General features: G+C 43.0%; 2 protein-coding genes across 10 annotated transcripts in view; one reads left to right on the top strand and one right to left on the bottom strand.

The window, feature by feature from the left end:
* CEP170 (centrosomal protein 170) overlaps window positions 1-16,063 on the bottom strand; it is a 106,210-nt gene extending 90,147 nt beyond the window's left edge. For 5 of the 6 annotated variants that reach the window (XM_074818367.1, XM_074818369.1, XM_074818370.1 and 2 more), the window contains exon 1: window positions 15,883-16,063. The gene's annotated coding sequence lies outside the window, so the exon portion shown is untranslated. Of the gene's footprint in view, window positions 1-14,632; window positions 14,653-15,882 lie in introns of those variants that run through there. The other variant, XM_074818368.1, reaches the window with a different exon arrangement.
* A 462-nt stretch (window positions 16,064-16,525) lies between these two features.
* SDCCAG8 (SHH signaling and ciliogenesis regulator SDCCAG8) overlaps window positions 16,526-24,322 on the top strand; it is a 120,993-nt gene continuing 113,196 nt past the window's right edge. Inside the window, exon 1 of one of the 4 annotated variants that reach the window (XM_074818361.1) lies at window positions 16,526-16,878. In XM_074818361.1, coding sequence (XP_074674462.1) covers window positions 16,812-16,878 — 67 coding nt within the window. In that variant the 5' untranslated portion in view covers window positions 16,526-16,811. The remainder of the gene's footprint in view (window positions 16,879-24,322) is intronic. The other 3 variants (XM_074818364.1, XM_074818360.1, XM_074818362.1) reach the window with 3 other exon arrangements.

Raw genomic sequence — 24,322 nt, 5'->3', positions numbered from 1 at the left:
CTAATAATCAGGGGTACCTGAAGGTTAACAATTTTTTTTTTAAGTTTTAAGGTATTCTCAGTCTAAACATTAGATTTCAAACTGTTAAAAGCACACAGTTATTAGTAACTAGGATAAAGCCATTAAGACTTCAAAAAAGTGATCCTATTTTATCTTTTGATAACAGACAATAAGGTTATTTTGCATTTATTAAGAAAACTGACAGCTCATTTTGCATTCTTAATGTTTACATTAATAAGCAAAAAACCATTTCTCATGAATGTTCTTCTTTACAGTGTTCCTGCACTGAAAGGCAACACTTTTCAAAAGCTGCTTTCAATAAACAGTTAAAGGGTAGCGACTGGTTATAACAGTAGCTTAATTTATGATCAAATGATCGAGTGTTCATTTTTTGTCCATCACTTTCATTCAGATTAAGGAACTACATAAAGAAAAATATTCTGAAGTTTTCCTATTTCACTATGATCAAACTCATCTATACAGAGATTAGTGTACACAGTCTGCTGATAAAATAGTACATCTGATAAGTAGCCTTTAGAAATGATTCTAGCAAGCAGGCCAAAGAAACTAACCAAATTGTCTTGGGGAAAAAGCTTCCTTTAATGAAAGCTGCAGAAATACTTCCTCCCCTCCAACTCTGTATCAGACTATATTATCAGACTATACTGTTGCCAAGATAGGCAAACAGGAAAATAAATACAAATCAGGCATTGATTTCAGGCAGAATTTAATCTTAAAGAAGCAGTCAAGTCCTCCTCCTCCACTTCCTATTCTCACTGTCTCCATCATGGCATGTTCCAAGTTACTCTGTAGGCTGTGTATGATGAGGAGGTTTTATTTGCGTTGGCCAAGTACTGACCACAGCCCTCAGCACTACTGAAAAGACAAACACCACTTTGCAAATAAAATTGGACCTCTTAACCCCCCAAGGGTGGTGATTTCACTTTCCCCACAATTGTGAAATATATGGGGTTTATTCCATGTCCCAAAATCCCTGGTAAGATTAAATTACATTCAAGGCAATGCAAATTTTTTCTTCTTCAATAAAGGGAATTATTTACTTTCTGGGTATGAAGATAAGTATACTATCCAAAGAAAAACATGTATTTAAGTAATTTTAACATCTATCTTTCAGTTTTCAATTCGATTTTACTTCTTGACACAATGCATGTCATGTTCTGTACACAGAACATGAAAGTGGAAGAGATAGAAGGCAATTATTGAAAACAATGCCACTGATCTCCACATCCATTCACAGTATTACAGATACATAACTTAAAAGAGGTGTGCAATTACTATTCTTTGCTACATCTCCACTGTAACATGTAAAACATGTTTATCATTCCAAGGTAGGCTCCACACAAAATATTTGATACATTCTACCCTCTCCCTTATGGAACGCTTTGGAGCTTTATACAACTATTCTCAACAGCCAAGTCCACAGATGTATTTTTCTTGGAAATACACTAAATTGTTTGTTCCAAGATCAGTAACACAGGCCCTACATGGAGAAAAAAAAAAAAAAAAAAAAAAAAGTTGGATGCACTTATTTTACAAAACAACCAAAGGTTCAAACTTTTGTCTTAAAGCTGTAAGTGATGTTCGCTCTAGGCAATCTCCGCTGTCTGAAGACAGGGAGAGAGAGTGGGGGTGTGTGCACAAACCTAATAAAAGCTCATTGATTCTGTGTCACAATTATGTTGTGCTACATGGGTATGCTACAAAGTATTTAACCTCAGGAAAAGCTTAAAACCAAAATTCTTTAAAAATTACAATGGTAGCTGTGAGGTAAAGAGAACAATTATTCTTCTTGTTCAGCATCTTCCAAACTGACAAAAACGTGGGACTTGATTTTTAAGCTCTTCTCCTGATAGGAAGTCCTCTTCCTGGAGATTCGTATAAAAACAGAGTAGAACGATGCTTAAAATGCCTTATATTTTAGTTATTTGCTCAGTTCTTTACTCACATCCCAAATCATTCGATAGAAATTTAGTCTTGCAGTTTGGCCTATAGCATTTCTTTAATGCTTGTGTCCTTCCCATCTCTCTCTTTCTCATGAAATGAAACTGAAAGGTAACAAATACAACAAAAACACTTTCTCAATGTAGGATCATGTGAAAACAGCTGCCAAAAAGACAGCATTAAGAATTTAGCAAGACACAACGCAGGTCAAGACATTTGCACAAACAAGAATACTCACAGTTTTAATGTTTAATACTTCTTATTGCAAAGGTTTTAAACCAGTCTGTAATTAGTACCTAGCAAATCATTTCCCTGGAGAGAAGTTTTTCCACATTTGCTTGCGGTGCCTACTCACTCCTTCCTTGTATGCAGCCAACAAACAGGAATATAGCTACTAGCATGGTAAGTCTTAATACTATTTCTTACACTCTTATTTACTAAATGTGATCAAGCAGTTACATGTGAAATTGTCACTATAAACTTTAACAACACAGTGAGTATGCAGCTTGATGTTTTTATGCAAGGACTTGTTTGAGTAGGTATATTACAACCCCTCAACTAAATCACAATCAGAAGTCCTCATTGTTATGTAAGCATAATATTTTCAGGTGGACCTTTATAAACTGGTTTAAGAATGACTGGTGATTTAAACTTGATTTGGTACAACATTAGCATATGTTTTGCAGAATACTACAATGAAAATGTGGTTAACTTCGGAACACTTGAAGACCACTGGAAAATGCTTGTATTAGTATCATGCTATAAATATTTTCAAAGACTATTAAATGAATGCAAGTGTGTCTTTCAATACAGAAATCTGGAATTCAAGTGGTTCTATGGGAAGAAACCTATATAGATTTTCCTTTGTAAGTTCAATAGTTTTGTTGCCTTAAAAAAAAGTAAATAAAGAGATGTGAAAGGGAAGGCTAAATGGGAAGAGCTCTGAAATCCACACACACATTGCTCCAGGCACTGAACCAAACAAGAGGAAGTGGTACTACAACTCCATCCACAAAAAGGGATTGAGTCATCCCTTTCATTGGCACTTTAGTGAAAAAGTTTGGGGGTTTGGGTTTTGGTTTTTTAAGAACTATTCACAGTTACTACAGAAGTTTCTCATTTTGTCTCCAACAAAAAGATTTGACTGGGAACTCAGTTATGCTCAGCTGCATAAGAAGTAAAAGATATATTAAGCAACATTGCCCATGCTGCTGCAATAGAGAAACTGCCTTCTCGTTTACCAAAAAAAAATTTAAATCATTTTAACATGGAACTAAATATGGACAAAAGCATAAGGAGTTGATTAAGACAGATCATCATCAGTTCCCTTTCCAAAGGCTGGAACAATTCACATCCTCTTGTTCTTTAAATTACATTGCCATGTATGAAAGTTATTATCACTACTGGTACCCACTGAGCAACAGTTCTGATAGTTTAATAAATAATACCTAACATCTTAGAGTAAATTAGTGCTGCATTTCTATGTTTGTTTACTTTACTTTGGCTCTTCCTGGACTTTATTTCTTGTATATCTCCTATTGAAAAGATGGTAATTATTTATTTAGTATATCTGTCACATCCAAGATGAATATTTTCTCTTGCTTAATCTAAAACAGCCCAGTTGTAGCCTTCATTTTATTTCCCCAGACATATTTTCAAAAGGCATATTTCTTACTTCAAGCAAGAATATGTATTTTTTAAACACATTATTTATGTTTTTTTAACTGTACTCTCCTTCTACCACACAGTTATTAATTAAAACTCTTACTGAAACCATTTTTAGTTACCTAAGGAAGTGGGGCTCAAGTAGTCAGTCTTTTTCCACCAATCGCTCCTCTTAACAAGCAGCTTTAGAGAGCTGGAGATTTCAGAGATACAAAGTTCCTAAAAGTTTTGGGAGAACTGAGAGCTGGGCAGAACAAGTTCAAAAGAACAAGTCCCACTGGCTGAAACACTGCTACAAGTCAACAGTTCCCAGCTCCTTACAGCCTGCTGGCTGGCCGACCTGTGCTCCCACGGCTCCTCTGTGCTCTGCCTTTGCGGGATATTTGCCATTCAGGTTATTTTCCCCACAGAATATTGCTGGTTCCCAACCAAGCAGGCAAGAGCAAGCACATGTACATGTTGAAGTTCAGCACAGTTTGGGATACAGGACACATCCCTGAGAAACAAGACATTACTTGTTCTCCTGCGTGTGTTTTTCTTTCCATTTTATCTTTATCTTTACAGGATTACTTTACTCTGGATCAAAAGCAAAGAGCTTTGCTAATGTTGACAGAAATTCAGAAGTGCTTTTTTCCCTTTAGTCTTGGATGTACATGCCATATACTATTACAAGTTAGATGGAGAGAGAGAGAGAAAATAGAAACATGTTCCCTGTGCTTGGTCTACAAGATGAGCAAGTTGAGGGCCATCCCATCCAGGCACTTTTAACATTAACAGAATGAGTGCATTCTCATGGTATTGTGAGTATAACACACAAGCACCATAATGGATTAAATAGAAGATGTTTCAATAACCATGTCAGCCAATACATCCATAAAAGTCAAGCTCTACAGTTAAGAACAGCTGCCCTAGAATACACCAGTAACTACCAATCTTCAATCTTCTGCAGACAGAAAGGCAGATGAAATTTAAAAGAATACTGAATAATCATGACAAAATAATTATCCTTTATTATTTGTATTTTAACACTAAGTACTAAGGAGTAAGGAAAACTCTATGAACAACAGAGCTCCAAAGACTTTTATTTCCACATTTACCTCAAGTTCAAAGTACTTTTCAGATGTTTTTGCAAGTTTTGTTCAAAGAGAACACATTTTATTTTCAAATTCTCCACAACTTTTAATATCTGAAAGTGTGACTAAAATTCCACTCTATACATTGTATTCGGGATTTATAATGAGATTGGAGCAGCCTCTGCCGAAAGTTTTACTGGCTGAAATGGAGAAGTTAACAGCTTAATTAAATCTAAAGATCTAAATATAGGAACAGTTTACTGGACAGCATTATGGGATGTGAATTTATAGTGTGGCACCTCTTCCTTATTAGCAGCTCCTGCACACACACTTCCACTACAGCAAATCTCAAGTAGCCTACTTTGTGTGAACTGCCTTGTGTTCCTTGCACATGCCACACAGTAGGACTTACTATGGAAAGTTAATACATAGATTACCTTTCATAAGTTGCTTGCATGTCCAGAACTTCACTGTATTGACTTATTTTCAACCTTAGTGTTGAAGACTCAACTGATAGACAAATGACCAGTTTTAACCCTCACCATAGAAGTGCTAAACTGAAGAAGCTGTGGTTCCAGATCAGCCAAAGCCAGTCTCACTGCTGTCAGGATCCCAACCCTCTTGCCCTGCCGCAGCCACCAACTCCCAACTACTCCCTTTGCCTTGGCTGCAGGACTCCCGTGGCTGTGCAGCTGAGTCGAGCTAGTTCTGCATGTTCAACTAGTGACAGACCAACTCTTGCACTCCTCTCCACTCCCACAAACAAATGAATGGTTCCCAGAAGCTACCACACAGCAATCTAGCACCAAAGCAAAAGAGGCAGGGTTGTGCTACTAGGGGTGGGAGAAAAGGGAAGAGCAGGGCAGGACCGGGACTGCCAGCAGCCAGTTCTGCTTAGGCTGCTAAGAGAACACAGGTCAACTCCACCAAATCCACCTAAGCCTCACAGGACTTCTTATATTTAGAAGGTCTATAGTAACTGTAAGAAGTATTAACATAATAATTATTCAGATATAAAGTATTTTTCATATTTACACATTACAATTTAAAAGTAGGAACTTTTTAAAAAGTTTCAGTGTGTATTTTTTTTTTCACTTGCCTCAACTGTTTTTATAACACATCACAATCCAGTGATCAAAACTTTATAGTCTCTCACCTCATGATACACTAATGCAGTCTTTCTTCCAAATGTGCCTTAGATCAGTGACCCCAAATGTCAATAAGTATCTTGAAAAGAAAGAAAGTAAGAATTCCTATGGAAATAACTGTACAAATAAAATCATACACAGACATCTTTGAATAAAACTTTTTTGAAGGCCATGGCATTGTCCCCCCAAAAGAGCACCAGATAAAAATAGTAAGGCATAACACCTTTCTTGGTTTTGGAATGAAACTGCACCAAGAAGAGACCCACAGAATATGGGAACTCAAGGATATTAGTCTGCTAAATCTAGTCTTCTCCCAAAGGGCTCTTTGAAGTAATTTTATGAATTACACTAAAAAGAACAGCTTTTTTTGGGGTTTTTTTGTTACTAAATAGAAGGTTTCACTTTGCCTCAGCTGAGCAAGGAGAGACTCAGGACTTCCTGACTCACTGTCATGTCTTGATATTGATGTTTCAGCTTTTTTTTTTTTTTTGCTGCCACCTTACAAAAGACTTCACTATGTGCTATAGGCTGTCCAGACAACAAAAATAAAAATGAATTCACCTTGTCACTAAATACCCAATAATATTAACTGGACCAACTGACAATGATTATTGTAAAAAACCAGGTAAATAGAATTAGAGAATGTGAAAGCAATGTCAGAAGCTCTAGCAGAAAAAACCTTCTTCCTTCCTAACAAACTAGAGCTCAAGGCAGGACGAATAAAAACTTTAAAACATTTCTACTGTGTGTGGGTACTGAAACATGATTCACACATCAGGAACTGAAGTTGTTGGATAATTTAGTTCTTCATTCTGTTACAAACACTGACCTCCTCAAAGCAAGTAACCAGGCAGGATTTTGAAAAGATCCACTTGCAATCTTAATCCTGCAAAAGATCAATGAAAAACAGATTCTGAAGTATCAGTCTGCCCTAAAGGGGGAAGTTGACCGTTGCTATTTGCAGTTTCAGCAACGCAACAACTGAACATGTTTAACTTTGACAGCTGAAGCTGCCAATAAGGTATGCTAAAGAAAAGGCAATCAGGCCACAAAAATGGAAAAAGCAAGGAGGTGTATTTGTTTAAGGAAAGCTTGCATATTGCATATACATGTGATTTAGAAGTTACAAATACCAAAGAAAGAAATAATTATTCTAATAAAACTGAAAAAGACACTATTGGGTAATGGCAAGCAATAAAGTTCTTATAGCAAGCTAAAGAAATTAATGCAATAGCTTTATACTGGGCCTTGCAATGTTGTGTAAAAACAGATCCTGCCATACATAGAAGTCATCTGCAGTACTTGAAGATTCTCTGACTTCACCATGACCTGGGGCAGACAGACAACTCACCCATGCTCAAGGAAGTCCAAAATAAAATTATGAATGAGAAAAAGAGCCAACAAAAACAGGGTACGAAGATTCAGCACAAAATAAATCCCATTTGACAAACTATGATTAATGAAAACAATACATTTTCAGCAATAGCTACCTTGTTTCAAATATTGTTATTGACAAACTTTAAAACAAAACAAAACAAAAAAAGAGTTTGTGACATCTCCGGACTTTCAAGTGATTGACTCAAGCTATGCCCAAGCTTAATTCTGACTGGCTTTTCTTGTGTGAATATATTTTTCTATTGCTTATTTTTGGGTTTTGTTTTGTTCGGTGTTTTTTTGTGGGGGGGGTTTTTTTTATTATTTAAATATTTTTTTCAATACACCTACTGACTATATCCAGCTACTCCTTTTCACTAATTCACTAAAGAACTAATCCAGTTCTGTCCCAGCAACATTATCTTTCTTATCGTTCTCCAACTAGGAAGAAAACTGAAGAGAACAAAGCCATGCAGTACCATCTACAGAAGAGGAAGAAAAAAAGTAAAAAAAAAAAATAGCATGTTCATCAGGAGCCTCTCTGCAGCTCTCCATAAAACAAGTGGACACAATTCTCTAAATTAGGAATCTGTTTTCAACAGATCCATAAACTTCCATTCTTCAACTGGCATTTCAGACTTTTATAATTTTGCGCCTCTTTTTGATATGCTACATCAGATATTCCTGTATGACTGATACTTGGCATGCGGTTACACCTCTCAAAAGAGTACTCAGCAAGAAAAAGTTATATTAAAGATTCCACGCAATATATTAGGACTGCAATGGGTCTAAAAAGAGATCACAAAGTGTATTTAGAAGCTGATGAATTAAGATTTGATTAATTAAAAATATGCTACAGAATTTGTGATCCAAATGGTAATATTTAAAACTAAGAACACTTAGTTTAACAAGCAGGCATGAATTATGACAGACTTAGAACTAATTAATTTCACTAAGGTTGCTACAGATTCAAGTTAGTGTAGACTTCACCAAAATAAAGGCAATAACCAATTATCTCCAATACAGCCCAATAAAATAATTAGCCTGATTTTTAAAGGACTATTAGAGTGTGATGACTGAGCAGCATTTAGAAGAAAAATAGTTTTTGAACAAGACCTTTCATTATGTTTATCAGTAAGAACTAATAGTAAACCACAAAATGAGCACAGAGGGCAATATCATCTGTAACATGAAAATATTGTAGTAGTTCTTATATCAGCCAGTTGAGATCATACTTCAAAACTCTCTGCTAATTCAAAAGCTAAACAAAAAGAAGTTCTGGGTTCTCAGTGGTTCCTCAATGGCTTCCTGAATAATTTCTGCTTACAATTCAAAAAAGATTTGTAATGGCCAGTTTCACAGTCAACTTAAAGCTAAAATTTAAGCTGTGTTTTTGACTTGTGAGTCATCTCAACAGGCAGTTCTTACAGGAAGGGTCTAGCCCTCGTATTACATGACTATCCCCTTTGGAAACAAAGTACAATAAAAAGAAGATTTAAAGAAAGGGGATGTGGATAAGCAGAAGTGTAACCTCACAAGACCAGGGTGGCTTTTTTGTAATAACAAAAATATGTAGGAAATCAAGATTTTCATTACTAAATTATGCTGGTATACAGCTGAACACGTATAAGAAATGAAGGTCTGAAAAATACAAAAGGCCATTTTTATTGAATTGTCTTTTCAAGACATAGCTGAAGAAATGCAGATCCATCATACAACACATGCGGGACAACCAGATGATCAGGCCCAGTCAGCATGGGTTTATGAAAGGCAGGTCCTGCCTGACAAACCTGATCTCCTTCTACGACAGGGCGACCTGCTTATTGGATGAGGGAAAGGCTGTGGATGTTGTCTACCTTGACTTTAGTAAGGCCTTTGACACCGTTTCCCACAGCATTCTCATGGCAAAACTGGCTGCTCGTGGCTTGGATGGGCACACGCTTTGCTGGGTAAAAAACTGGCTGGATGGCCGGGCCCAAAGAGTTGTGGTGAATGGAGTTAAATCCAGTTGGCGGCTGATCACGAGTGGTGTCCCCCAGGGCTCAGTTTTGGGGCCACTCCTGTTTAACATCTTTATTGATGATCTAAACGAGGGGATCGAGTGCACCCTCAGTAAGTTTGTAGATGACACCAAATTGGGTGGAGTGTTGATCAGCTCGAGGGTAGGGAGGCTCTGCATAGAGATCTGGACAGGCTGGAGCGATGGGCTAAGGCCAACTGTAGGAGTTTCAATAAGGCCAAATGCCAGGTGCTGCACTTGGGCCACAACAACCCCCAGCAGCGCTACAGGCTTGGGGAGGAGTGGCTGGAGAGCTGCCAGTCAGACAGGGACCTGGGGGTGTTGATTGACAGCCGGCTGAACAGGAGCCAGCAGTGTGCCCAGGTGGCCAAGAAGGCCAATGGCATCCTGGCTTGTATCAGAAATAGCATGGCCAGCAGGGACAGGGAAGTGATCTTACCCCTGTACTCGGCACTGGTGAGGCCGCACCTCGATTACTGTGTTCAGTTTTGGGCCCCTCACTACAAAAAGGACATTGAATTACTCGAGCTTGTCCAAAGAAGGACAACGAAGCTGGTGAAGGGTCTGGAGCACATGTCGTACGAGGAGCGGCTGAGGGAACTGGGGTTGTTTAGTCTGGAGAAGAGGAGGCTGAGGGGAGACCTCATCGCCCTCTACAACTACCTGAAAGGAGGTTGCAGAGAGCTGGGGATGTTTCTCTTTAACGAAGTAATAAGCGATAGGACAAGAGGGAACGGCCTCAAGTTGCACCAGGAAGGTTTAGACTGGATATTAGGAAGCATTTCTTTACAGAACAGGTTGTTAGGTGTTGGAATGGGCTGCCCATGGAGGTGGTGGAGTCCCCATCCCTGGAGGTGTTTAAGAGTCGGGTCGACATAGCGCTGAGGATATGGTGTAGTTGAGAATGGTCACTGTTAGGTCAATGGTTGGAGTAGATGATCTTCAAGGTCTTTTCCAACCCACATGATTCTGTGATTTAATAGAAACTACACCTGACTCAAAAGTTCCAAGCAGAAAATACATGGAGTCTAGCAATGCCTTAGCAGAAAATACCTATATGCTTGCACCTTTCTCATCTCTCCCTTGGCACCAGGTTATAGCTGTTCCTGGAGAAAAGACACTGGGTTTGAGTCATACCAAAGGTCCATCTATGTGTCCATTTACATTCTTAGGAAAATTCCAAAGGGAAAAAAGAAAAAAGTTAAGTAAAACTACAACATTACTTTCTAAGCGTCTTCTATTTAGTAATTTAAATTATAAAATTAAGTAGACTAATTCCAGACATCAAGGTTCTTGCAATGTTACAGTTCCACAGGTCTAAATAATCAGTTAATTCAGAGGGGGAGGGGAAGAAGGTGGGATTAATGAAAGCAAGAAAAACGCATGTTCATGAGAAAACAGAAAAGATATCATGACATTCCAACTTCCTGCATTTTTCTTTCTAATCTTGAAATGTAATCCACAATGAGAAGACAAATGAGAGATAATTGAAAAGGCTTTGGTTTTGAGCACAGAATAGAATGTGTATTTAGATGGCCAAATATTTGCAATTCAAGAGAAAGATCATCAACAAAATTATTTAAGCATGTAATTTTGAGGAAAAAGTCATAAGTACATCTGATTTAATGCATTCAGTGTATTGCTACTTTCAGACCATAATGGTTAGCTAATGGATTGATTACAAGTTCTTCATGCAATACCACAGCTGAAGACTAACAAAATACCCTGTGCACAAAGAAACATCTTGGAAATGCCACGGAGTACCACCACTTCAGTTATTATTGCTCTGAAAAGCTCAATAATTGCAGTTCTTCCTGGAAAGAAACAAAATGAGCAGAACCAGAATGTCATTTGGAATGAGGTACAAAACGAGATGAGATCTGGAAAGCCCATCACACAGGCTTTAGAAGATTCAGCTATTTGTCAAGGAAGATACCCTCTTAGTTTCATGGAAAAGATCAGAATATAGAACTTTTTAGTCCACAAGAATGGAAACAAGTAAACAGAGGACCCTATTACAAAAACACCAACCCTTGCAATAAACACAGCAGAACAAACCAAAGAAGGTAGACTGTAAGAGGGCTGCAGTTGTTGGACCTGAGTCGGCTCACTAGGCCCACCAATGGATGATGTTGGAGCTGTAAAAAGCACCTACCTAAGGCAAAGTCTGCTTTTCAATAACCATTTCTAAGAGGTGGAAAAGAAAAGGAGAAAAAAAGTTGGTAAATATGTCAGGACCTCATGGGAAGAAACTATCATGTTTTATTGAGTATTCTATTCAGGGGGCAAAAAGAGAAGATGCTTCATACCTGTATTGAATGAATAAAAATAATTTATCTAAACATATACCAAATAGCACTTTTCTACAATTCACAAAAATCACACACTTCAAAACTACTAAGTAGGGAAGAAAAAACTATTAAAATATTTGAAAACTTACAGCCTTAAATTTTGTGAGAGAGAAGACACCAATATTAGCCTGGCACAAAAATCCTGCTTTTCCTTGTACAAAGGCCACACCACTTAACCACTCTCCTCCCTCTTTTCATATCTTCTTTGCAGAGAAACATTTTTTTTCATCCAGTGGTATGTTCTGAATATTTCGTCTGTGGCTGTGGGCATTTGACGTATCGAGAGTAAGTAAAGGCTAACAATAAGAACAAACCCAGTATCTTTATTATTTTGTTTTCTTGGATTTATACATAACCCATCCCCTTTCTGACTGCAGTAGTCTACAGTGGCACAGGGGACAGCCAGATAGGACAGCTAAGCAGAACAAATGTATCTTTGCTACAGGAAAAGGGAGTATTCCCTTCTTGAAGGCTTGACACTGCTGTCCACATTCTGTGTACTTGTTCTGGCACTCATCTGACCACACAATAAGGTAATTCAATTTGCTAATGCAAGGGGGGAGGGAAAAAAAAAATTTCAAGCAAAACAGAAAGAAAATAAATAGTTCTGTTCTGGGTTAGTCAAGTGAATTAACTTCTCATATACTTAGAAAAGTACCAGAGCCACTGTGACAGAGCAGTACAGCCATGCTGTACCAAAACCAGAGAGTAACTGGGAATGCTCCATGAAGAAGCATTAACATATGAGAACTGCTAGTCAGTCTCTTTAACATTCACCTACTCCCAGAATTACTTATTACCATCTAAGAGCCTGCATGATATGCTTCAACTTCAGTGACGCAGCACTGTATACTTTCCCAAACACAGGTCTCCCTCTCTCAAATCTAATTATGTCAGCAATCTACTAAAACATCTTTGTGGGTTTTATTTGAAACTTCTAGGACAAGCTGCTTTTGACACACTAAACGATAAAAAAATTGCATATATTTAAAATATACAGGGTTTTTTGAAGGTCAAGCAAAATTTTAATTAAAAAGGTTATTCTAAGTACAAATCCACCTGTAAAATAGAAAGTCTCCCAGCTTTCTGAGGGTAGAGTGAGAGAAACTAAACTATAAGAGTGAACCAAGTACTAGCAATTTATTTCAATATTTTTTATGCACGTGTAACTGTACAACAGATACACAAAGTTGTTTAAACAAGTAGTTTGTACTCTCTTCCTACCCTAATTTGTATGCGTTATGTTACAGTTTAAGTCACATGATCACATACTATTTTTCCCCAGGACACCTGCCTCATTGAATGCACTGGATGGACTCTTGATCCAGGGAAACATTAGCATTGTGCACTAAAGGAAGCTGCTCTCTGTAGACCAGTCCATTGAAAATGTGTAGATGCACAATGATCAATATTAGAACGGAAGGAATGTTGGCATTTCGTGAGAGTGTTATAAACCTAACAGACAATGAAAGACCCCCACAGGCTCACTCAGCACACTGAAGATGTGTACCTTAGAAAAGATAACACACATTTAACGCTAGCTCCCAGCCAGCAAATTTGAAGCTCCATCCCCCAGTAACAAAGAACTTTCTTCTCTCAAATTTCAGACAGCCTCCTGGTCCATACCTCCTGGTATGGACAACCATATCAATTTTTACTACATTATGTAGCATGTTCTTCAGAGAGGGGGAGGTGCATGCTATTGTGTCTTTTGACAACCTCACAAGTGCTAGAAGCAGATAGGAGAATTTCTGCAAGTCAATTCTGCTATTTGCATGGCTTCCATGCCCGACTCCACTGTTCAAAATTTTCTAAAGAAAAACCAGAATTTCATAGATTTTCTTGGCTTTCTAGCTAAAGCAAGACCAATCTGTTTTACCTCTGCCCCATTCTGCCTGCAAAGCTAAGAAATGCAGCGCTAACATGGAAATTGTCTTTTTAGGAGACTCAAGGAGACACTAGTGTCAATACACATTAAATAACTTTTTCCTGCATTTTCAAGAACTGGAAATGGTACTTCAGAATAAATTTCTGCAGCTATTCATACCTCAGGTTTCATTTCAGTCATTCAAGGACATTTCCCACCTCCCACCTACAAGTGAACACAGACTTTTCCAGTTCACTTTCAGAACTTGGCTCTTTTCTGGCTTGTATGTTATCAACAGAATTGTTAAAAAATTCTGCCTGCTAAGTCCGTTACAGCTGATGAAGCACAACAGAGCAAGAACCCATTCTTCTTTGCAAAAGTCAGTTAGACTAGATATGGGAAGCAGTCACCTGTCACAAAAAAAACCCCAAAAAAACCCCAAACGAACAAACAAAAGCAGTACCACGATAGAGTAAGTTTGTTTGGTAATAACTTTTATGTCAGAATGTTTCCCTTTAAAAGAATTAAAGAAAACATTTTTATCTGATCAATTACAAATAACTTTTAGATTCTTGTCATTTTGACAAAATTCTGTGTAGCCTCGGCTACACTATTCTCTTCAGTCAGCCCTTCTGACCTCCTTCAGACAAAAAGAAAAAAAAGCAAACAACAAAACATTTACATGAAAGTGACAAAGTGTTTAAAAAAAATAATCAAAGAGTGAGGGGAGATTCTTTGTGGCATTTGTGTTTAACTTTTTTCCCTATTAAATAAAAATTAAAGTTGAGGAGCTTCCATACTAACAGAGTTTGATTCCAGTAAGACACTTCTCAGCATCTGGATATAAAGTAATTCCCAGAGGAAATTAGTAATAGGAAATCACAGCATATTTAATCATGTCTTCGTTCAGTTTACAAAAACTGACCTGTCGCACGTACCATTTTACATAGGCAAACCCAGGGCCAAGAACACTATCACAACGTCTTGAATGGAATTCCAAAGGAGAAAAGATGATCATTACAACGCTACAGCAGGCTTTATTCTTTCTAAGTAGTTAAATGTTTTATGAGCACCTTTGCTTTAACAGGAAAGCAAATAATGTCTTCAAAGCGCAGAGCAGTGGATGCTGCCTGTAACCCCAAGAACGCAATTCTGATATATCTTCAACTCACCCGCACAGCCGCTACATCTCATTTTTCCCGTACAGCCGTACGGGCGGATGGACTAATCGTCAGCTCATCTTAAAAACGCTTAAAATAACGCCCCAGCGGCTGGCAGTCCGCGCACACCATCCCCACTCCTGTCACCGCTAGCCCGAGCAGGGAGGGAGGGACGGAAAGAGGGAGGGAGGGAGGGACGGAAAGAGGGAGGGACGGAGGAAAGGGGGAACGCGGACCCCCCCCCCCCTCCTCGCCGCCTGCAGCCGGCGGCGCACGCAGGAGCCTTGGGCGGGGGAGGGCCGCGCCGCCCGCCCCGCCGCCGCCAGCTTCCCCTGCTGCAGCGCGCTTCGCTGCTCGAAAATCACCATCGGGTTTTTGTTAGCTCAGTAACCCGTTCGTCTCCGCGCCGGAGAGACAAAGTGGACCCGCGGCGCTGCTGCTCGCCACCGGGAACAAAAAAACGTTATTTTAGGTTTTCCCCGGGAAAAGCGTCAAGAAAGAAAAGATCACGCCTTCAGGAGATCGTTTTTGAACGCAGCAGACCAGCCTCCTTGGGCGAAAATACGCAATAGGAGAAAAGGCAAACCCGACAGATACTCTCCATCATCCTTCTCAGAAGACATTGTTTTAAGGGGACGGGGGGGAGACACCCCATCTCAAAGGAACGGAATCACCGATTTTTAAATCTGGAGGAACACGCCTCCTGCAGCCCGGGGCAGCGTGTGAAGCAGGGGCAACCGAAAAAAAATTAAATCTCTGGAAGCCTCCGCTCGAGTCACGGAAATCCGCTGCAAGAGGGGAAGGCAGCGCAGCCCCGGCGCCCGCGCCGCAGCGGCCGGCTGGGCGGGTGGGTGGGTGGCTGGGTGGGTGTGCCGGCGCCCCCGGCCGGGCGGAAAGGGACGGAAAAGGGCCGGGGGACACGGGCAGCGGGATCGGGCAGCGCCGCCCGCATCCAGCCTGCGTCGGTGTCCTCCCGCCACCGGCCCCGCCGCGCTGGCGAACGGAACGGAGGGCGGGGGCGCGGAGCAGCCTCCGGAGCCAGCGGGGACGGGGGAGGGGGACCGGGCTGTGCCCAACCGCGCTACCGCCCCCTCCGCCGGCCGCAGCCCCCGCCGCGCGGCGCCAGGTCCCGCCGGGCGGGGGCCGCCTGACACAATAGGCGCCGGGCCGACGGCGGGGCGGACGAACGGCGCGACCCCGGCCCCGCTCCCCGTCACGGCTCCCGCCCGAGCCGCGGCCGGGGCGGCAGCATCCTCACTCACCCCTTCGAGGAAGCTCGCCGCGCCGGGGAGGGGCCGTCCCTAGTGCCGCCGCCGGTGCTCACTGAGCCGGCATCCCGGCGGGGCGGGGGCGGGGCGCTCCGGTCGGTGTCCCTCTGGCAACGGCTCCAACGTTATTCCCCGCACATAGCGGCTCAGGGCAGAGCGGGGCACGGCACCGCGCAGGCGCCGCCCGAGCTCACACAATGCGGGGGGGGGGGGGGGGGAGGGCGGGGGCGGGGCGCGCCGCGCCGTGCGCAGCCGCCAAGGCCCGCGCGGCGCCAGCGCCGCTCTGCGCCTGCGCCGGCGGCGGACAATAGCTGTCGCTGCTCCCGCCGCTGGGCGCCCGCTGCGCGCGCGCGGACGGGAGCACGCGGTGGCGGGAGGTAAACCCCGCTCCCCGCCCACTGTGCTCCCGCGGCCGCCACGGGGCCTGCGCCGCACCCGGCCGTGGCCGAGCGGGGGGCGGCGGCGGCGGCGGAGGAGCCGCGCTGTGCGCAGGCGCGAGTGCGGCCGCGATCCAACAACAAAGGGGAGAGACGAGGCCGCGAGCACCCTCCTGCCGCCGCCGGCAGCGGGAGCGAGCGAGCGAGCAGGGCGGCCGGCGGGGACTCCGCCTCCCAGGGCGCACCGCGCGGCGCGCCGCCTGCCGGGGCTGGTAGTCTGGTTGGCGGGGCTCCCGCGCGGCTGGGGGCGGGGCGGGCCCCGCGCGCCGCCGCGCTCGGCTGTGGCGGGTAGCAACGGCCGACGCTGGGGCGCCGCAGGGGGTCCCCGCCCGCGGTGGGGCAGGGGCGGCTCTTCCGGGAACCCGCGGCGGTGGTGGGGCGCGGGAGGGCGGAACGGGCCGAGCCGCTGTTACCCACCGGCGTTGCGGGGCCCCGCGGCGTGGGGCAGCGCCGGCTGCTTCCCCCGAAGCCGGCGGCGACCACCTGATGCGGGCGCCCCGCGGGGAGCCCGCCCTGGAAGAGTCCCTGGAGCGGTACCAGAGGCGCCTCCGAGGTGAGCGGGCACAGCCGCGGCAGAGCGGCGCGGGGTGAGGGCGGGCTGCTTCTCCCGCCGGCCGCTCTTGTTTCCGCCGCTGCCCGGTCCTTCTGGAGGGCTCCGCCGGGGCGCGTCGCGCGCCCGTGGGCGGTGTGGGGCCGGGGGGCGTCGGGGCCGGGGCGTTCGGCGCTGTTCTCGGCAAGAGTGAAGTTGCTTCTGGTCCTCCCTGAACCCGATCGCTGGTGCGGTTAACGCTGTCAACGTAGTTGTCTGATCATAACTTTGCTTTGGTAGGGCTTCTGCCTCTTTTGGTGGGTTTTTCTTTGATTCGTGTAAGGGTTTTAGTTGTCACTGAAACATCAAATTCTAGACATGGTAAAGAAGAGGGAGCAAATTGATTCAGACGAGAATGATTATTTCCCATGTGTCCTGGTTTGAGCCCAGAGGGCAGCTGAGCCCCACGCAGCTGCTTGCTCACCCCATCCCCCTTAGGAATGGGGAGAAGAAACAGCAAAAGGCTTGGGAATCGAGGCAAAGCCAGAGAGGGATGACTCTCCCATTATGGTCATCTGCAAAAGACAGACGTATTAGGGGAAGAAACAAGAACATCAGTGTAATTCAAACACCACCACCACTTAACAAACAGGGTAGGACAGTGAGATGTATAACTACATCTTAGAAACACCTTTCCCCCACACCTCCCTTTGTCCCGGACTCAGCTTTGCTCATAATTACTCTACCTCCTCCTTCCCCCCTCTCCAGCAGCAGGGTGGGGCAGGGAATGGGGTTATGGTCAGTCTGCTGCTCCTTCATCCTCAGGAGGAGGACTCCTCCACTCCTCCTCTGTTCCAGTGTGGGGTCCCTCTGACGGGGGACATTTCCTCCATGAACTTTCTCTGACATGAGTCCTTCCCACAGGCTGCAGCTCTTCCCAGACTGCTCTAGCATTGGTGTCGCAGTCCTCCCAGTGCGAAACTACAACAGTGTGGGCTTCCTGCAGAGTCCTGTCCTTCTTCGGGTGCACCTGCTCTGGTGTGGGGTCCTCCACAGGCTGCAGGTGGGCATCTGTTCCACCATGGACCCCCATGGGCTGCAGGGGCACAGCCTGCCCTCTCGCCACAGGCTGCAGGGGAGTCTCTGCTCTGGCGCACCTCTCCCCTCCTTATGGCCTTGATGTTTGCATAGTTGTCTCCTTCACAACTCTTATTCCTCCTCTCAGGTTCCCATTCTTAAATATTGCAGAGGTGCAACCACCATCACTAATTAGCCTGGCCTTGGCCAGAGGCAGGTCTGACTTGGCAGCGGGGGAGCTTTGAGAAGCTTCTCACAGGGGCCACTGCTGTAGCCCCTTCCCCCACTACCAAACCCCTGCCACACACACACAGACCCAACCTCTTGCCTCTGTGAATCACATATTTAAGAATTATCATTAAAATCTGCATTCATTACACAAAATAGTATTCACAAACTTCACTCACCTCAACACAAGAGGGTGCAAACTGATTCTAAGGAGAGTGATTATTTCCCATGTCATAAGGTGTTTTCACACCTGCTGCCTGACAGCACCTTAATCTACCACAGCTACCACACCTGGGCTTTACCAGCCTTCAGACTGTCTCTGACTAGACAAGGTAAGTGTCCAAATTCTGAAGAAAGACAGTAGATAATTTGTGGATACGTCACCCCACTTGGCGTTAAAAAATTGCGTTCTGGACACAATGCCCACCCATCACGTGTGGTGACACTAGTGAATTAAATGTATAGTTGCAATAAAGGAAGCGTCATTGCAAAAAGATAAAGCAATGGAAATATTTTTAAATAGCTGCTTGATACTCAATTCTGAGCAAGTATTTTATATTTTCTTCTCAAAATAGTATCACTTCTTTGTGCTGAGGATGGATTTTATTTTTTCCAGAAGATAGAACTCTGAAGAATCTTCTCCTGTAGATTAAGTGCGCATGTGGATGTTACTTAGCACTTGCAGGTGGAACAGTTAAAATGACAAATATCACAGCATCTCTTGGTATGCGTAGAGTTCCTTTTGTGATATGTAAAACCAATTAATAAAACCCTATGAATTGCCATACATAGACACAGGTGATCTTAGTACTGTATTGTGTTTCCTTTTTCTGTGAATAAGTATGGAAAACCACTAGGTAATTTTCCTGTACTGGATTTGAATTTTCATGGAGGCAGAGGATCTCTACTATGACTTATTGAAAAAGGAGGAGTGATAAATTAGGATTATAAAACCGTAGATGAACACATATGATTTTGTTGCTTAATAAATCTTCTAATGGCAATATATTTCTGCTTCAAGACAGTGTTGTCACTCACAGAGACATAGCTTCATTTAGAAAGGCCATACTTTTAAGGGTTTCTGTTCGTTTCTGCTGTCCTAGTATAGGCATAAGTACAAGCTCAGCCAGTATGTTGAAAATTTGGTGTATTTCACAAGACATTTTTTTTTAGAGTGCTTGTGATTATCTTTTATGTAGAATACTTTTTCAGCCTTGTTTGCTTGCTTTTATGTGGATGTGGGAAAGGGCTATGCTGTTTCTGAAACATTTTATAAATTGATGTTCTGCTTCTGTGGTAGCTCAGTGGTTGACCTGCCTTTTCATTTTAGACAATGAAGGCCAGTCAGCGCTGACGTTTTGGGTTACTGGCAAGTCCAAAAGGTAGCATGTGGGCAGAGGAGAAGGCAGATTTCTTCTCTTCCTCCTCCTCTAAGATGTGTTGGTGTCTTTAAATTCTGGAGTGTGCAGGCAACGTGCTGTGCTCGACATCCATCTTGCTGGGGCATCCAACCACCGTCGAATACAGTGTTCATGTTGAGCTGCCTGGACTCTCTTTAGAATGCGTTGTTCTCAGTTTCCTTAGGTGGTAACAGCAGGTGAAGCCAAAGATCTTTGGTGTCCAAGCCTATTATGTACTCCCTTAATTTCAGGATGATTAATACTTCTTTTTGTAAATGTTTTTGTGTGTGTGTAGCTGGTAAGCTTGGTAAGGACTTTATAGTTTGTTCATTGATTCAGACCAGGCTTGTACTGAAAATATGCTTTGTAGCATTTTGCAACAGAGCTCCAATTTTCTAATTTTTCTCTTAGGCTCTTTGTGCATTTTAAATGTTCCAATGGAATTTCTCTTTCAATGAGAAAATCTGTTTGGGTGCTTGGGGACTGTCATAGATATGATAACTTCATAGTTGTGATGAGCTTTTAGGCTTTTGATATGTGAAGTTTTGAAGCATGCCTTTGTACCAAGTTATCTGGACATTGTAAGTGACCTCTAACTCTTGTATGTTCAAAGGGCCTTTTTCAAGAATTTTGCATCTTGGACTGTTTAACTGTGTATAAGACTACTGTTAGAGCTCACCATATCTGATGATTGGATGCATGTATTCCCTTCATACAACTTACTTTCATTTTATGTATTTCTGACTGTATCTCCTTAAATTGAATCCATTATGGTTTTTAAATCATTTCAGAACATGACCTTCTGGTGGCTGTTTACCTTTCCATTCTGGGAAACATGGACTTTTTCCATACAATGTCAAAATAGGTTTGATTTCATACATTCAGGGGTGCCTCTCAGTGAGTAGATATCAGTAGAGTATTATCACAAACATAACCTCGATGCAGAGCAATATAACGTAAGTTTCATTATGTTTCTTAATGAACCTCTTTATTTCTTAATGATGTACAATTTTTAACTCCTTTGACCCGTACAGCATCTCACAGCCTTACCACTACTGTTAGGAATTTACTGTAGGACAAACAGATCATTGTTACTCCCGAAGTTGTCAAACCTAATTCCTTACCTATTGTTCTTATATAGATATACAGCTTGAGATTTTTGTCCAAATTCAGATCATTCCTGTCATCTGGATTCTGGAATTTCAGGTGGCATGCCTTGGGCATTATTGGATGTTTATGAAATACGGTGTTTTTAAACTACCTGTAGTGCTTGACATTATCTGGACCCAGGCTGATAGGTGGCAACAGGTTTATCACCACCTATGCTGGAGATCAGAAGAATCACTTTACAGCCTTATTCAGTTTGATGGAAGGGTTTATAAGTTCTCAAAGAGTAATCAGTTATTTCAGTGCATCATCCTTTGTTATAAAGGGAAATCGCTGAGAAGACTGGTGCACAAGGAGCCCAGGTGTTCAGTAAACTGAGTCTGGTGGCCAGAGGACAGAAAGCTGGGCCAAAAAACTTGACTAAGACTAATTGGTCTTAGAGCCCAACAGAGAGGTTCTGATGAAGTAACAAAGGTCCTATAACAGGGCTTTTCCTGAATAGTATAGACCTTGTATAATGAAAGTCTTTAATGTTGTGTGTAATACAGAGTTAAGAGAGTGGTATTTGTACAGTTGGGGTTATCAGCTTACTATGTAAACTTTAACACAGTTGAGACTATTTCAAATGAACCTCAGAGTCTTTAAGAGATAATAACATTTCTAAGAAAAAGTTATTCTCAAGGGAATAGAGGCATTTTGTAAAGGAGAGTAAGTGCTGTGCTATTGTATTCATGTTAATAACTAAAAATTGGCAGGCATAGTGTAAATGTCCAATGGGCCGTCTACGACACCAGTGCCAAGAACAGAGCGTGATGGCTTCCTGTTACTTTCCTCTTTTCTCCCAACATCAATAAATATATGGAGAAGACTATTTAGAGCCCACTTCTTTGTTTCTAGCATTCACCTGGTTCCTTGAACAGACAACTGTAACCTATTTTTTGATGTTCAGGTTCCTGCCTGTTTAGTAAACACCACTGGCTCACTTTTGGGCCAGTGTCAGTATAAGAGAAGGAGCAAAGTAGGGGCAGGCCATTCTTTTTAGGTACAGTGCCTGATATAGGCATCTTGTAAAGCTACTCTGAGGAAATATGGAAATTATGTTCTGTATTCCACTGCATTACCAAGTGCAGTGTCCTATGTGATTTCAGAGAATGAAGAGGCAAGCTGTAAAACAAACAGATGAAAATATAAGACTTCTACAAATAAAGTTTCACTTTTTGGCTGCTTTATGTGACACTAAAAATAAAACAGGAGGGATGTGAAATCAAAGCCATCCTAGGAAAAATTAGTATGTGGCCCAGTTACCAGCTCTGCAAGTTAGCTGTGACGCTGAAGCAGTTAAGAAGTAAATGGTAATCTACAATTGTAAATTTTTGGATTAGGCTTTTTATTTTTATTTGGCAATTGTTTCTAAATATTTTCCTGAGCAGAGCACATAACGTTCATTTAAGGGTGGAGAATCTTTCAGAAGGAACTGGGAAATGCTTGGTGTTTCTCACACGTGAGGATCTCTAGACCATTGGCATGTGCTTTATGCTCTGCAGAAAGGACTGGTTTAGGAACGCATGACGATGAATGCTGCAGTTCCAGAGAACAGTTTCCTCTTAAAAGATGATAAATTGGTAAAAGCTGTATTGAAAACCCCCTATTTCTTATATAACGCAAAACAACAGCGAAGACCAAGAAACCAAATCAAATAGATCCACGATTCATTATTTTGAATGTTACTAGAACTTTTTGAGTCCTGTCTAATGAACAGTCTGGTATAACTTATTATCGTTGTATGTTTACATGTAAAATCCTAGTGGCATAGGTAGCAATTGATAGGATGCTTTCAGTCTCGAAGCTGTCATGTAGTATATTAGTAGCATGGTAGCATACCTGTGTTTGGCAGCCAATGAAGAATAACTGCATATCAAAATGATAAGTACCTTCAATTGCCAGAAGGCAAAGGCAGGGACTAAGCAGAAGGGAGAACCGCCCACTGTAGGAGATCAAGTTCGAGACCGTCGAAGGAACCTGAAGGTGCACATGTCCAGGGGACCTGACGAGATGCATCTGTGAGTCCTGAGGGAACTGGCGGATGAAGTGGCTCAGCCACTATCCATCATATCTGAGAAGTCATGACAGTCCGGCGAAGTTCCCGCTGACTGGAAAAGGAGAAACATAACCCCCAATTTTTATAAAGAGAAATAAAGAATATCTGGGGAACTAGAGGCCAGTCAGTTTCACCTCTGTGCTTGGCAAGATCATGGAGGGGATTCTCCTGGAAACTGCTAGGGAACGTGGAAAATAAGGAGGTGATTGGTGACAGCCAACATGGCTTCACTAAGGGAAAATTGTGCCTGGCAAATCTGGTGGCCTTCTGTGACAGTGTTACAGCGCTGGTGGATGAGGGAAGAGCAACTGATATCATCTGCCTGGACTTGTGCAAAGCTTTTGACACTGTCCTGCACAACATCCTTGTCTATAATTTAGAGAGACATGGATTTGACGGATGGACCACTCCAAGGAATTGGCTGGATGGTCGCACTCAAACAGTTGTGGTCAATGGCTTGTTGTCCAAGTGGAGAGCAGTGACAAGTGACATTCCTCAGGGGTTGGTGTTGGGAGCAGTGCTGTTTAACATCTTTGTTGGCGGCATGGACAGTGGGGGATTGAGCGCACCCTCAGCAAGTTCGCTGACAGCACCAGGCTGTGTGATGGGGTCAACATGCTGGAGGGAAGGGATGCCATCCAGAGGGACCTTGACAGGCTGGAGAGGTGGGCCCGTGTGAACATCATGAAGTTCAACAAGGCCAAGTGCAAGGTCCTGCTGGGGCAGTCCCAAGCACAAATACAGCCTGGGCAATGAGTGGATTGAGAGCAGCCCTGCGGAGAAGGACGGGGGGGATTAGTGGATGGAAAACTGACTGAGGCAGCAATGTGCACTCACGGCCCAGAAAGCCAACCATATCCTGCGCTGCATCAAGAGAAGTGTGGGCAGCGGGTCAAGGGAGGTGATTCTCCCCCTCTACTCCGCTCTGGTGAGACCCCACCTGGAGTCCTGTGTCCAGCTCTGGGCCCCCCAACATAAGAAGGACATGGACCTGCTTGAGCGGGTCCAGAGGAGGCCACAGAGATGATGAGGGGTCTGGAGCACCTCCCCTATGAGGACAGGCTGAGAGAGTTGGGGTTGTTCAGCCTGGAGAAGAGAAGGCTCCAGGGAGACCTTATAGTGGCATCCCAGTACTTAAAGGGGGCTACAGGAAAGGTGGGGAGGGACTCTTTATCAGGGAATGTAGAGACAGGACGAGGGATAACGGTTTTAAACTGAAAGAGGGTAGATTTAGATTAGATATAAGGAAGAAATTTTTTACTGTGAGGGTGGTGAGACACCCAGAGAGGCTGTGGCTGCCCCCTCCCTGGAAGTGTTCAAGGCCAGGTTGGATGGAGCTTTGAGCAACCTGGTCTAGTGGAAGGTGTCCCTGCCCATAGCAGGGGGGTTGGAACTAGATGATCTTTAAGGTCCCTTCCAACCCAAACCATTCCATGAAATTCCAAGAATGTGCAAAACACAACAAAAAGTTACAAGCAAATTCTCAGTTTCAGTATTTATAGGCAATTATTTGGCTGAAATGCTACCCCAGAAGTTACATGATATGCTCTTTCTAAGT

Source organism: Strix aluco, chromosome 3, assembly GCF_031877795.1.
Source record: "Strix aluco isolate bStrAlu1 chromosome 3, bStrAlu1.hap1, whole genome shotgun sequence".
NCBI lineage: Eukaryota > Metazoa > Chordata > Aves > Strigiformes > Strigidae > Strix > Strix aluco.
Note: the sequence above shows the minus strand (reverse complement) of the source record. Positions and strands in the feature narration are given on the sequence as shown.